Source organism: Corvus brachyrhynchos, unplaced genomic scaffold (genome assembly GCF_000691975.1).
Source record: "Corvus brachyrhynchos isolate BGI_N302 unplaced genomic scaffold, ASM69197v1 scaffold54, whole genome shotgun sequence".
NCBI classification, from domain to species: domain Eukaryota; kingdom Metazoa; phylum Chordata; class Aves; order Passeriformes; family Corvidae; genus Corvus; species Corvus brachyrhynchos.
The window spans coordinates 324561-337942 of record NW_008237902.1 but is presented as its reverse complement, the minus strand read 5'-3'; the positions used below and the strand labels follow the sequence as shown (position 1 = coordinate 337942).

Here is a 13382-nt window from a genome sequence, read left to right as displayed (position 1 = left end):
CAGGGAGCAGTGGGGACAAACTGGGGAGAGGCTATGGTCCCTGGGGCCCTGCGGGGCTGCTGGCAGCTCACCCCAAAACAAGAGACCACAGGGGTTTTACACCACTCGGGTGCATCTAGCCCCACACCCCACTCACTTCAGAGGGAGGAACAGGCTCTTCAGGATCATTAGTACAGCCATAACATTCTTCTTTTGAAATACACATCGAGGAAGTTTTCTTTACAGTTGAAAATAGTTTGAGCGGGCAGCCTAGATGGTAGAACTGAAATAATTCTTCAACACATTCTTCGTTGTTTGAGCAGAAGTAAACCCAGCCTTTTATATGTTGTACCCCCGTGCTTGGTTGGTGGCAGATAGGTAGATATCTGACCGACTCCTTTAGAGCCAATCCTAAAACAGGTAATAGTTAGGATTAAAAGAGGAAATGCTGTCAGTGAGATTAGAATGATCTTTCTTCCATTTCTCTTTGACTGGAATTACCTAAAGAAGAATAGGAAGATAAAGAACTAGAAAGGAAGTTCTGCAATGGATTGAGTTCTGCTACTGCAGGTGTTGTATGCCATAACCAAGTTCATCAACTTGTCCAACTTGATTCTGGAAAATGCCACATTTTTTTTCCTTCCAAGTACATGTTCACATTCTTTTGGTTTAAACTGACAAACGGCTCTTAAAACTGTAGAACAACAGAACAGATAATTTTAAAACTACACTTGGCAGATTTTGCTGACTAGATATAGCCACCAATAATTATCTCTAGTTGCAATTACTTGATAAACACAGGAGCAGTTTAAATTTTGTGCAATATGGAAAATGCAAAACCAAATTGCTATGTACTCGAAGTTAGGTTGAACTTAGTCTAACTCCAGTGTTTCATAAAGGTCAGGTTTTAAGTAACAAAAGACAGTGGAGAAAAAGTTAATAATGGCTGTTAATCTTTATTTGAACTCTTGTCTGGTTAAGATATTTACTAGCTATTTATAATAACAACCTGAACATTTACAATTTAGAAAGTTTGCTCTTGGTTACAAATGCAGAGTTCATTATACATATTCACACAATTGTATAAGTAATCTGTACAGAGAGACCATTTTCTAAAATCTAGTCTTTGCTTTTATTAAAAAAAGCGAAAGAAAACCATATTTTTTTAGGTCTCAATATTGTCCGTTACAGCTTTAAACTAAAAATACATGATGCAGTACTAATTAATACCATTTTAACATGTTAAAACAATGGATAAGAAATACTGTTATTAATGCCTTCATTTTTAAAGTAATTGTTCCCCAGAGAAGAGTAAATAGAATACTTTTCCTGGCACATACATGATCAAAAATCACAAAAAGTTTGCAAATAGAAATGTGAAGCACATTTTCTGTAATTTCAATATCTATCTTTCTTTTCAAAGGTGATACATTTTACAGAAATTTAGCCAGCTTTGTATAAAATACCATGTAAATACATTCAAAACTCATTTTTGGCAAACTGCAAACACACAAACAGCCCTTTCTCCTTTGAACAGCCTCCCTGGAGTGATGCAACCGCTCACATAAATAAGGGACACTTGCATAACGTGGTAGAGGATTAAGCTCTATCAGTATAATTTCAAAACAAATATGGACAGATAAGGCACATGTTGCATGTATTTTTATAAACTGTATACAAATAAGTAAGATTGTCAGATTTGAAATACCAGCAGGTACAGTTTTCTCAAATGCTAATATATGCTCCAGTTTTGTAACATTTCTATGTCCAAAGTCATGTAATGCAACAAAGCAGGGGGGCTTTCAGTTTTGACTGTGATATTTGTGCTGAACATTCTTCATATTCCGTATTTTTGATTATTTTTTGAGAAACCCAAATTGAAACACAAAAAGCTGTTACGAAATTGTTTCTTAAACTGCATTCTATGAAACAAACCAGCAAACACAACAGGCTCCAGCTCTCATTTGCACTGATGGCAACTTAATGACCTTTCCTGCTAAATTCACAAATTCAGTGGATATCATGGGTGCTTTTGCTTTGCAAAACCAGATCCTAATTTTTTTATGTAATTGCAGAAATGCAAGTCTGATAAGCACTCACCTACACTTAATAAATTCATGTAAAATGAACTTTTCAATTCAGTGTTTAACAGTATAATAAAAAGCAGCAGATGGTATCGGTGTCATTTACAGATACTTGGGATCACGTCCATTTTAAGTTTCTGTTCATTAATACCTATGTTATATAAGGGACCACACAAGTGAGCTGACACAGAAGTGAGCTGACTGTTCCATGAAACCACACTTAAGGCAACTTCTACCAGAACTTAACAAAACAGGAATTGTTTGTTCTAAGACATAGGAAAACCACAAATGTTATTAATGTATTTCTTACTCCACTCTCTTGTCAATAATTCAACTTCTTACGCATGGAAAACTTGCGTTTCCCAGCCTTCCTGTGGTTTCCCCCAGGCTCTCTACAATAGTATACAATAATAACATCTATTAAGTCCTTCCTCCATTCATTTCTAAGTGACAGATTTTCAGCACTTACTTTAGCTGCAGGTTACACAACAGTCACACATCCCTTGTATTGTGCCATCTAATGGGACACAAGCACAGGGCAAAGTTGCAGTAATTCACCTGGGGGTGTGAAAATACTAAAAGTAATTTTTAGCTTAGAAATATAAATGATCACCAGGGAAAATAAAGTTTAGGAAATGGATTTTTTACTCACTGGTTTGCTTCAGTCTGCAATAGATTCTCCCAAGTGGAGCTGTGGAGTACTTCGAGCTGAACTAATTATGGCCAGGTCCAGTGCAGTGCCAGGGACACAGTTAAAAGGCAGGTGATTCCAGTAAATGACACTGAGACTGGACTCACTAGAGTGACCAGACGTTTCTCTCTGCCCCCTCCTTTTTGTTAAAGAAAAATTAAAACACTATTGCAAAAGAGTCAAGAAATACGCTTACATAATATACGCTGTCCTGTGAAGTTGCCAGGTTCAGTGTGTGCCACAGTGATTGTCTTGGCAAGCTAGTGTCACAGGCCTCTTGAAATTATCCCTATGTTTCATTTCTCATTTGAAAGTCTTCTGGTTAAACCCCCTGCAAGGCTAGCTGTGCTGCACAGCATGTCAGCCTGTCCTGAACAGGTAAAAACCAGGAAGTTTGAACTAAACAAAGCAATACTGAGGTTCTTTCTACCCCTGGACATTGCTGAGGACACTCCTTCCTATGTTACAGCACATTGGATCCAAACTCACTGATCTGAATTCAGCCACATACCTGCAACTATTTGTCCAGGATGAGTGGTTTGGGGACATTTAAGTTTTTATATTTTTATCATTTGTTATTATTAATATTTTGCATATCTTAAAGATAAATCTGTTGCATACAAAGAAAATAATTCAGAGCTTCCATGCTTAAAATTTAAAAAATAGAAATGTGTCAGGAAGCCTACTATAGGTAGATTTTAGTTGTGTAGCAGTGTAAATTATCTGGGCAACAGTGGGACCGAAAAAAACTTGAGAATACAATGGTATTTCCCAAGAAAGAAATACCAGAGTTGGAAAAAAAAAAAGAGAAGTTTCTATCCATGCACTCCTGGTTTTACAAATATCTGTTCAAATCATAGAGTTACACAAAAGTCATGTCTGCTGTAAATTAGGGATACTGTCACAGCATAAAATTTGCATAAAAATTGCTTCAATTTAAAAAAAAGTCTCCTCTAGAGGGCAGCATTGAACCAGCATTCACTGACCAGGGAACACCTTTGTAATGCACATATTACATTGACAGGCCAGAGGAGTTATTTACCATTATGATAAAGCTGGAAACTTTTTGCCATCTTAATTGTTTAACTAATTTTTTTAACTTATTTTAATCAATTGTGCATTACAACGTGTGAGTTCTTGCATTCTTGCCCAAGAGCCTGCTATATTTGGCTGAGTGCAAAACCCTATGTATAAAACTTTACCCTGGGTAGTGGATACTATAACAATCTTAAAACCACAGGTGTCATTTTCCATGGATTACTTTGCATCATTGCATTGGATGTCTTAAACTGCTGAAACCTCCCATGTGTTCTGCTGGTTTGCTTGAGGATTTCAAATGCTGAATCTATGAAATTACAGAAGACAAAAGCTCATCTAAATATTTTATCTATTAGTTTCCTAGAAAGAAAACACATCAGAAAGTTGCTTATCATTAAAAGAAACATTCTTATTTTTAAATACACAGGAAAGAAATCCATACAGAAATAAATTCATCACCATTATATATACAGGAGTTGTCAGAAGCAGTGCATAGAGGAGAGATGACTCCCCGTGGGAATAAAACAAAGCATGTGGCAATATTCTGATAATGATTTTTTTAAACTAAAATATTGATGAGCTGACACTTGGAAACTGTTTCAGTTTTGGGTCAGATCAGGATTTCTCTGCACCTGTTTCATAATCCACAGAAATATTCCTGAGCTCACTGGCCAAGGCATGATGGAGCTGCAAAACTCTTAATTAACCTCATTTGTCCCCATCAGAACAGGCCAAATCATCGGGTTCATGCTCTGGCAAGGTTCCTCTTAAGCTGCCAGCACTGTGGAGTTACACACATGGGGTCTTTTTACCTTCTTCCCTAAATCCATCCTCCCCAGGAGCTTTAGGGAGTGCTGTCCATACTCACAGTTGGGTGCAGCATCACCACTCCTGGAGCACCAGCACTGACACAACCACAGCCAGTAGCAGCTCCAGCCTCAGTCACAGAATGCACTTGCTTTGTCTCATGGCACGGCAGCCCTGCCTGCAGAGCTTTGTGGCTGAAAAACCTTTTAGGGGTCTCAAGTGAGTTCTTGTGCCCTTACGATTCAGTTTGGAAGCTTTGCTTCCAAAACTGATTGGGCTACAGTGTGTTAGACAGAGAATGTTGGTAGTGATTGGAAAGATGGTCATTAGCTACAGTTTTAAATGGAACAAGCCTTAAAGAAAGCTGTGTGTCCTCTGCTCCTGGGCAGCAGCAGACATGGTTAGCTTAACCTCATGGAAACCACCAGGCTTTCACAGGCAGTTAAATTAGAGGCAGGAATTTTGTTTTGTCAACTAAAAAACAAAAATACATTTGTCTGAGTTTCAGGTTCCCCCAGTATCACTAACTTCAATGTGTTACCCAGAATGTCTATTGATGAATCCATTAAGATACACCAAATATTCTAGTGATCAAGAAAAAACAGTGCCTCAGTCCCAGACTGACCCACATTTCATAAGTATTAGCAGTGTCCCTGTCAATCATCTTCATTGCTGCTGACATACAGTGGTGACATACAGTGGTAACATACAGCTGCATTTTGGAATTGCTGTAAAGCAGTCTCAGATTCTTTCAAACCAGAGGGGAAAACAAAAGAGAAGTTTCCTGGGTGAAAAAACCCTAAGCTTTGTGAAAGCCTGAGATTGTGACTGAGTTTTGAGCAGGACTGCCAGTACTACCTAAAAGTAAAATTTGTCTTTGTGAGCTATTTGCAAAGTCAAAGTATTCAGAAAGACCCAGATGAACATTTTCATATGGAAGGAGAAAATAATCAACTGATCTGGCATGAATTTGCAGAGCAAAGCACATCTTTTTAACTCACTGCAGTAAGATCATAACTGCTCTGTATTTAACAACTACTCTTCTAAATATGTTTGCATGTATGGCACATGGAAGTCTAAACAGATTTCCTCTTAGACTCTGTGTAATCAGTACAAAACCCAACAGTTTCTCTGATAAAGTCAATCATGAATAATACGATTGATAGTCGCAGAATGGCTGGGCTTGGAATGGTCTTTAAAGATTGTCTAGGTCCAACTCTGTGCCATGGGCAGGGAACCAGGTACACTGTTCAGAATATAAAGGCCAAATGCACCAATCTCAGCTGAGGACCAGGAAGAACTTCAGGTGCCAGTTACAGCCCTGCTGCGGGATCCATTCCCTGCTCTGCTCCCGGGAGCTCTGCTCTCCATAGGTCTCTGCTCCTTTGATGACGAGAGGTTGGTAGAGTAGATGTACCACCCACAAGCCTTGGAGACCTACTGGTTAGTTCCTCATAGCCAAAGTGGCAACAGTATGCAGCAGGATCCCTACCTGCCAGCATTCCTGATGGGAGTGGCAGCAGCAGGAGTTCAGAGAAGCCACTGCACATGAGCAGTGAGTCCAGTGTCCTGAATATTCCTGACTGGCTGCAGGTGCATAGGTGATCTTTGTACATGCAGAACCAGCCAAGGACCTTTGCCTAGGAATTTCCAAAGAGGATCACAAACAGGTTTGGTAGCTGAGCTGTTGTAGCACTGATGGGGGTGGATACAGCTGCACTCCTGTGCTAGGGTGGTAATTCCAGCCTTCCTCCATTACTAACAAATGTCTTGGGTGCTGTGGCAGCAGAGCCTCTGTGCTGGGAGGGGGACGGCGGCCTTGCAGAGGGGTGAGAGGGTAAAGCACTATTCTGGTATTCTGTATCAATGTTTTGCAGGCCTGGCAGTGGTCACAGTTGATGCCTACAAGCACTGGATATTCCACAAGTTGAAGACGGAATACTGACTTGTTTACCTGAAGATAATAGGACTTCGGGGTATTTCCTCAGAGAAAATATAAATTTTAATATAATTTCATAAGCTTTGGAGGTTAGCTTGTCTTGTAGCTTCAGTGATACCAAACTTCTTCAAGTAGGAGCTAGATAGAAAGCTGTTTAGTTTTTGCCAGCGTATGTAAAACAAGACTTTTCTATCTGCATTGTAGATTGTTTGTGGACACTTCCAGATTCTTGTGCTTTCTGCAGTCATTCTGGGGACTGAACTCTCATTGATACTGAAAGAAGTTCCATGAACACGACATGTGCAGGAATTTGAGTGTAGAAGCCCACAGTGTGGTTTGGAATAGTGAACTGCTTTTAGTTTGGAGATGACTGGGGGAGATGGGAAGAACAACTGTACATTAAGGGAACAATTACAGATCTTCCTGGTGACATCAATGAGAGATTTGCCTTCAAACTTTCACAGAAAATTTTTTAGCTTTAATTTGGGATATTAAAGGGGTTTTTCAAAAGCACTAAAGGCCAGTGGAAGCTTGTTAGCTGCTCCTTATGCCTTTAAAAACCCCTACACCAAAACTGATAGCTGAGAACATGAAATGGAAGTAAATAAAATGCATTTTCATTGCTGTTTTGAGTTACATAATTGTTGTTTCTTGATTTGTTAGTTGATCTGAATTTACATGGATTTAATCTATATGGTGACCAAGGAAACAGTGAGTAACTGGTAGAGATGCCAAGTACAGCCACAAAGCCAGTGATGTGTAGGTATAGCCCCTAAGCAGCCAACAGGTAAAAAATTCACTGCCTACAGCCATAAGCTGTGTCACCTCTCCCGAGCTTGGTGGTCATTTCAGCATTGACCAGTGCAGAGCACAGGCTCCCCTGACTCTGGGGATAAGCTCAAGGACACCCAGAGCCTGGTCAGAGATGAGAACTCAAGACACCAGACATCACCCTACCTGTGTGGAGCACAAAGCACATTCCAACTGTTCTTCAGAATATCTGAGCAAGACTTTCAGCACTAGGTCATCTTGTACAGGGCAGGTTGCACCTGGATGGTCACGTCCCTCTCTCAAGCCCTCTCTGGCAGTAGCTGCAGTAAGAGTGGCAATGAAACAAGAATCTTAACAGAGGTTTTGGATCTACTCAGTGCACCAAAAATGCCTCCCTTCTGTATTTTCTAAGATCAAGGCCAGAAAGAGCCATAATACCATGTTTGATATTATGGTCGGGCTCTTAATTTCACCTAAGACTCCTACACAGAACCCAGCAAATTGTATTGAGCTAAGTATTTCCTCCAGACATGATCTGTTAAATCAAAAAGGCATTAAGGTGATGGCAATTATATCACTGGTCTGCTTAGGACTAACCAGTTTTACCAATAAAAATCCACAGCTTACTTTTTTGAGTTTGTGTGGCTTCAGCTTCTACCCATGGGGTGAATATTTGCATATCTTTCTCTGTTCAGTTTAAAAACTTGTTAATACAAAGTACCTCCTCCCTGTAAAGGAATCTGGTTGCCTCTTGATCTTCATTGTAAGCTGAACAGACTCAGCTGTAAGCCATCTTCTTCCTCTGAAATATCTTTTATGGCTCTCTGCTGCACAATTGCTATTTTTTCAACATCTTAAAAAATGTGAACTGTGGAATAGTTTGCAATTTTTAGTTGATCCCACAGTGGCATATGCAGATATCAAAATAATACTGATTTTATTCATTACCCTGCTCTGCATGGGATATGCCTGAGATAATTTAACAAAAGAGACTGAAAAGGTGAAGAGAAATAAGACAACAAGAGGAGAGTGCAGAGTTAGTTTACAGTTAAAACTATATAAACCAAGAAGAAATAAAAAGCAAATGAACCCCATAAACCAAGACAATTAAATACTCCAAACTCCCAATTTCTGGGAACTCCAAGAGCAACATTGTGTGCTGTGTTGTTTAAGAAGGGACTTAAGCAGAGCCTTCCCTGTCCTGCAACTCTCTGCACTGAAAGTATTGCCTGGTTTTTCTGTTTTGAAATTCTGTAGCAGAGGCTTCCTGGGGAATTTATGTCCCACAGTAACAAAGTGATTGCACATCTTCAGGCACAGACCCCAGAACAGGACCCAGAGGTGCTTCCTCTTGAGGGTAAAAGTTTCTGTTGATTGTAGAAGAAATAACCACAGGCAGTCAAGGTTGTTCTGTCTAGCCCCAGAGTTGCTGTTTCCATCACGCCCACAGCAGATAGCAATGGATGGAGCTTGGCTTTGTTTCCTCTGCAGGTTGCAAATCCTTCTCCTGTTTGACCAGACAGTAGACAGCAGCTTCTTTCATTTTTTAGGGCTGCATCCTTCTTTTCTTTGTTTTCAGCCAGGTTTTTTCACCCTTTTAATGTGCATGTGCAATGCAAATATGGAGTTGAGAGCCAAATTAGGACAGGGATTTTGCCCTCCTTCATGCAATAAGGCACACGAGGCTGGCTCAGTACTGTTAGTTCACACTGCAGCATGAGCAGTGAACACTGTTCATCCCCAGCTACTGTCATCGGCACCTTTATCAAATCCTGTTGTGTTACCATGCACATTTTATGGGTTTGGGAACTTTACATTATTTTCCAAGTCCATAAATGTCAGAATCCAGTATAAAAAAAGGTCAATATATTACTGTCAAAAGTTTTTTTTTTCTTTTTTTATACAAAAATCAAAAAGATCAAAATATATCACATTATTTACATATTGTGCTTCATGCTTAGAGATCACTGAAAAAGAACACACAAACATTTTAATCAGAAAAATGCTCCATTCATTACACGTACTAACCTTATTGTTAATACTAGAAGGATTGGCACTCAGGTTTCTTTTAATATTAATGGTACATCCTAACAAATTACTCAGAATTAAAACCTTTGATATACTAAGGGTGTGCTCACATTCTAACTGAGGGTTTGTAACCAGTTAGTGACATGCTGTTAACTCCAACTGTATCCACATACCACATGTTTACAGCTGGGTTAGTAATTCCACTCAGCTTCAGTGTCATACTCTTGTTGGAGAATGAGCATTGTCCTACAAACCTGGATCAAATCCTCATCTTACTACAGGAGGGCACATCTCCTCATTCTCCCAGGCTGCCAGTAGCTCTTCCAACCCCTGGCTGCTCTGGGTGCATGAGATGCTACAAATTACCTGACCACCTGCACCCAGGGTGCTGATTCGAGCACTGAAGCAGTGCAGTGGCTGTGAGTTATGATTACAATGGCAGAAGAGTCTTTGCTAGAAAAGAAATGTTTGGAACTCTGCAACAATGAGACAGCCCACTGCTACCTTCTCAGCTGGAGGGTATGGGTTGAGTAAGTCACATGAGCATGTGGCGCAGCCTTTCCTCGGGAGGTTCCTAAGCTTCCTTGGCCATAATAAAAGCCCAAGCAAGCCTATGAAAAGGCATTCTACTGACAGTGTTAACAATGACTTTTCATGCTTAGCAAGTTTTTGGTGTTCCCAGCAGCAGTCTAGAGTTGGGGGGAACAAGACCTGAAGCTGCTGGAATCCTGCTCTCCAAAGGCATAATGTCCTGTCTGCCAGGCCTGTGACCTGGTGCTTCAAGCAGGTGCAGCAGTGCAAACAATCATCATGCAGGGAGCAAAATTACTCAGGACCTGTTCAAGGATATACATTTATTAACATTACAGTACCTTATGCCAACATCCTGCTACTGGCAGTCCGTCTGGTCCCTGCAAAATTGAATTTACAGATTCAGTTTTCCTGACAGGGACTTAAATGTCAGACCCAAAAACCTGAAGCTCGCTCGTCACAACAATGAAAGGTTTAGCAGCATTGTTAATTACCATGCAAAACCCATTTACTGTATATGCACAAAAATGAATATGCAGGCAACATAATCCATGTGTAACACACAACACAAAATTGAATACACCTCAGGGTTAAAAAAAAAAATCAGAAATCTCCACTTTTTTCCTTTAAACAAAGAAAACATATATACATACAAAGATTTGAAATCACAGTTCGTTAACTTCATAATCTGCTTTATAAGGTAGTGGTTTTTGCCATCAGACATATATATGGAAAGCATGATGTGGGAATGTATTTTTTGTTAAAATGTGCTTTTCTGTTCAGGGGAGGTGATGTAGGTGTTTTTTTCCTAGATGGTATCCTAATTGTGTTAAATTTGATCCTGCAGTACTTAGTTTCTTTAAGAAATCTTGAGTTGCTGAACTGAGAATAGGATGAGTTGTGGACTATGCAAAGGGAGTGAAAATATTTGTCTTGTTCCGCTGGAGATACAAGAAACATACAAAAATCAGAAAGCCAGAAGAGCTCTCACTGACCAGGAGAACACTGGAAAGGAAGGATCCCATTAGAAGAGGAACGAGCTATGTATGACCAGCTCTCTCAAGACACTTTAGAAGAAATAGCTGACTTCAGCTGCCTTTCCTGATGCTGGATTTTTTAAAGCTCTTGGATCTCCGATTACATGAATTTCTGCATGTAGAGCCACAGAGAGCACACAAGCACTGACCCTTCCCTCAGAGCCACCTCCAGACTCGCTAGGGGTGGGAAGATGTGTATGCAGCAGAGAGAACTGCTAGTGCAAATACAGGTCAAAACGCAATTTTACATTTTTTACTGTAAATGTTAGTCATCACATTTTTTGTATTCTGTATTGATTTTATATGTAAAATAGCCCATGCCCAATAAAACAGATGCAGTGAAGTAAGGTAACCCTCTCCAGCTACTCACAGTGTAAGAAGTCATGCTTTCCTGTAACCTTAGTTAGAAAACACACTTTTTTTTTTTTCTGCCGACACACTCAATATTTTGGTCTGTAACTATTAAAAAAAAAAAAAGGTAAAACTTGTACATTTGCCAGAGTTTTCTGGGGGTGATGGGTACAGGGTACAAGGTGCAGAGTGGTTGTTTGACCGAAAACATCCTGACCTGCTGTTAAAGTGCACTCTAACACTGATGGTCAGGGGGTTGATTTCTGCCCTGGGCTTTTTCTCCTTGTGCACTCAGAATACTTATTTTGGCCATAGTAAAACTCCACACCTTTCTACCATGTTTCACTTGAGTGACTCCAAAATGACTCTTCATGGCTGTGTGTGAGGCTGCTGCTGATGCTCCTGGATTGAAAGCCCAGCAAGCCTCCACTGCACCCTGGACTGCAGAACAAAGTCAACACTCCAACCAACCTGCAACTAACCAGGAAAATCCACCAGTGCTTTACTAACTGGTCATGTTGTAGTTAATTGGAAAAATCCCCTACGGCAGTTTCCAATGCCTTCAACAGAGATGGGTCCTGTGTTTTCTGTATAGTTAAGATGGGAGATGCTTGGGAAATAGAACAAATCTGGGGAGTAAATATGAAGAGCTAGAGCAGGCCTGCTGTTAGGAATTGGTTCCTTGGACACATCTGAAAGTAATTTAACTTTTTGAAAGAGAAGCAGCTTACTGCCCTTTTGTTTCTCTGAGGACAACTGCAAATCATCTAATACGCAGCATTTTCTATGGTTAGAAAAATGAAAATAAAACAATGACCTCTCTTAGCTAGCCATGCCGAGCCCTTTTGGGGAGCAGAGCACAAACCTTCCTGCATAACCACTGGACCCAGCCTGAGCTCTGGGCAGAGCTCTGTGCTGACACAGCAAAACCCTTCTGATGCCCAGAGTGCCAGTGGCCCTGCTCTGCAGGACTAGCCTAGCTGTTCATTAGAGGAAAGCTTTTCAAATCCCAGCTGGGAATGGGACTCAAAGGGCTGCAGCAGCACAGGCACAAGGGGAACCAAACTGGGCTGTAGGTACTGAGAGAATCCATAACTGATTTTGAGCATCTGTTCCCATAAAGGGACTGGCATCCCCTGCATGTTCTCCCATGATTTACACTCCTTATCTGAAGTCATTTTAACTGGGAAGAAGAAGGCACAACACATTGGCAACCTTCCCCAAATGCCAGAGTGAAACATCTCATTCCAGCTCTGCTGCCTTGTGTCCTTCTTCTCCCTGGAGGGCTTTGCTCCTTGGGACAGAGCTTGGCCACAGCAGGAACACACACAAGCCATGCAAGAAAGACAGAGCAGATACTGTACCAAAGGGCAGGGCAGGCTCACCCCATCCAGGCCTGGCAAACCTGGATCCCTTTTGCTGCCTGCAATGCTATGATCTCCCTGTTGGGAAAAATGACTGCTTGTTGAGAATGATAAAGGACACAGGAGTTATACAGACAGACACCCATGTTTCAGCAGAGGAGGAGGAGGATGGGTCTAGAGCTTCACAGCTCCATTTCTGATGACACAGCAAGTCAGCAGAGTGGTTTTATGGTAGGGAATTCACAAGACGTGCAGAGTCTGTCATCTGGGAAAGATCTTCTGTACACAAACCAGAGATTCACATTTGTAAAAGCACAGTGAAAGAGATAAAGGGTAAATCACCTAACATGTCATGAGAGGAAAAAATTAATTGTAGTTTACATTCAATCTTCAGGCAAAATAAAGCATATTGACTAAAGGAGCTTATTGCTGGTGTAGTGGAGCTACACAACAGCCTTGGCTGCCATAGCTGTGCTCAGAGAGTGAGGAAAAGTCACATGCTCAGAGAAGAAATGGGTTTTGAATTGTCCTGGAGCAAGCAGCTGGCACTCTTAATTAGGTGCCTCTGAACTAAGTTCTAAACAGCTACATTTAAGTAGTTTCAATTCAGTATTTGCTACTTCTCATCCTGCAGCTTAAAAGCAGTGCAGGGAAAGGATCTCTCTAGTTTTAGTCATTATATGAAAAACAATAGTGAAAAGGAGGTAAATTTTACCAGGTCAAACAACTTCTTATAAGCCACTCTAGATTTTTTTTTTTTTT

The 13382-nt window shown here is 40.6% G+C and overlaps 3 protein-coding genes across 9 annotated transcripts in view; 1 reads left to right on the top strand and 2 right to left on the bottom strand.

Moving 5' to 3' along the window:
• Positions 1-6479, bottom strand: part of PHYKPL (5-phosphohydroxy-L-lysine phospho-lyase) — a 14948-nt gene extending 8469 nt beyond the window's left edge. The window contains exons 1-3 of one of the 2 annotated variants that reach the window (XM_017732941.1): positions 2716-6479; positions 2533-2638; positions 137-390 (exon numbers count right to left, since the gene is read on the bottom strand). In XM_017732941.1, the coding sequence (XP_017588430.1) occupies positions 137-180 (44 nt within the window). In that variant the 5' untranslated portion in view covers positions 181-390; positions 2533-2638; positions 2716-6479. The remainder of the gene's footprint in view (positions 1-136; positions 391-2532; positions 2639-2715) is intronic. The other variant, XM_017732942.1, reaches the window with a different exon arrangement.
• HNRNPAB (heterogeneous nuclear ribonucleoprotein A/B) overlaps positions 1-11257 on the top strand; it is a 25442-nt gene extending 14185 nt beyond the window's left edge. For both annotated transcript variants that reach the window (XM_008632618.2, XM_008632620.2), the window contains one exon: positions 6477-11257. The gene's annotated coding sequence lies outside the window, so the exon portion shown is untranslated. The remainder of the gene's footprint in view (positions 1-6476) is intronic.
• The window catches only part of COL23A1 (collagen type XXIII alpha 1 chain), a 176935-nt gene continuing 172753 nt past the window's right edge, over positions 9201-13382 (bottom strand). For 2 of the 5 annotated variants that reach the window (XM_017732940.1, XM_017732938.1), the window contains one exon: positions 10170-10248. In XM_017732940.1, the coding sequence (XP_017588429.1) occupies positions 10201-10248 (48 nt within the window). In that variant the 3' untranslated portion in view covers positions 10170-10200. Of the gene's footprint in view, positions 9277-10169; positions 10249-11346; positions 12699-13382 lie in introns of those variants that run through there. The other 3 variants (XM_017732936.1, XM_017732937.1, XM_017732939.1) reach the window with 2 other exon arrangements.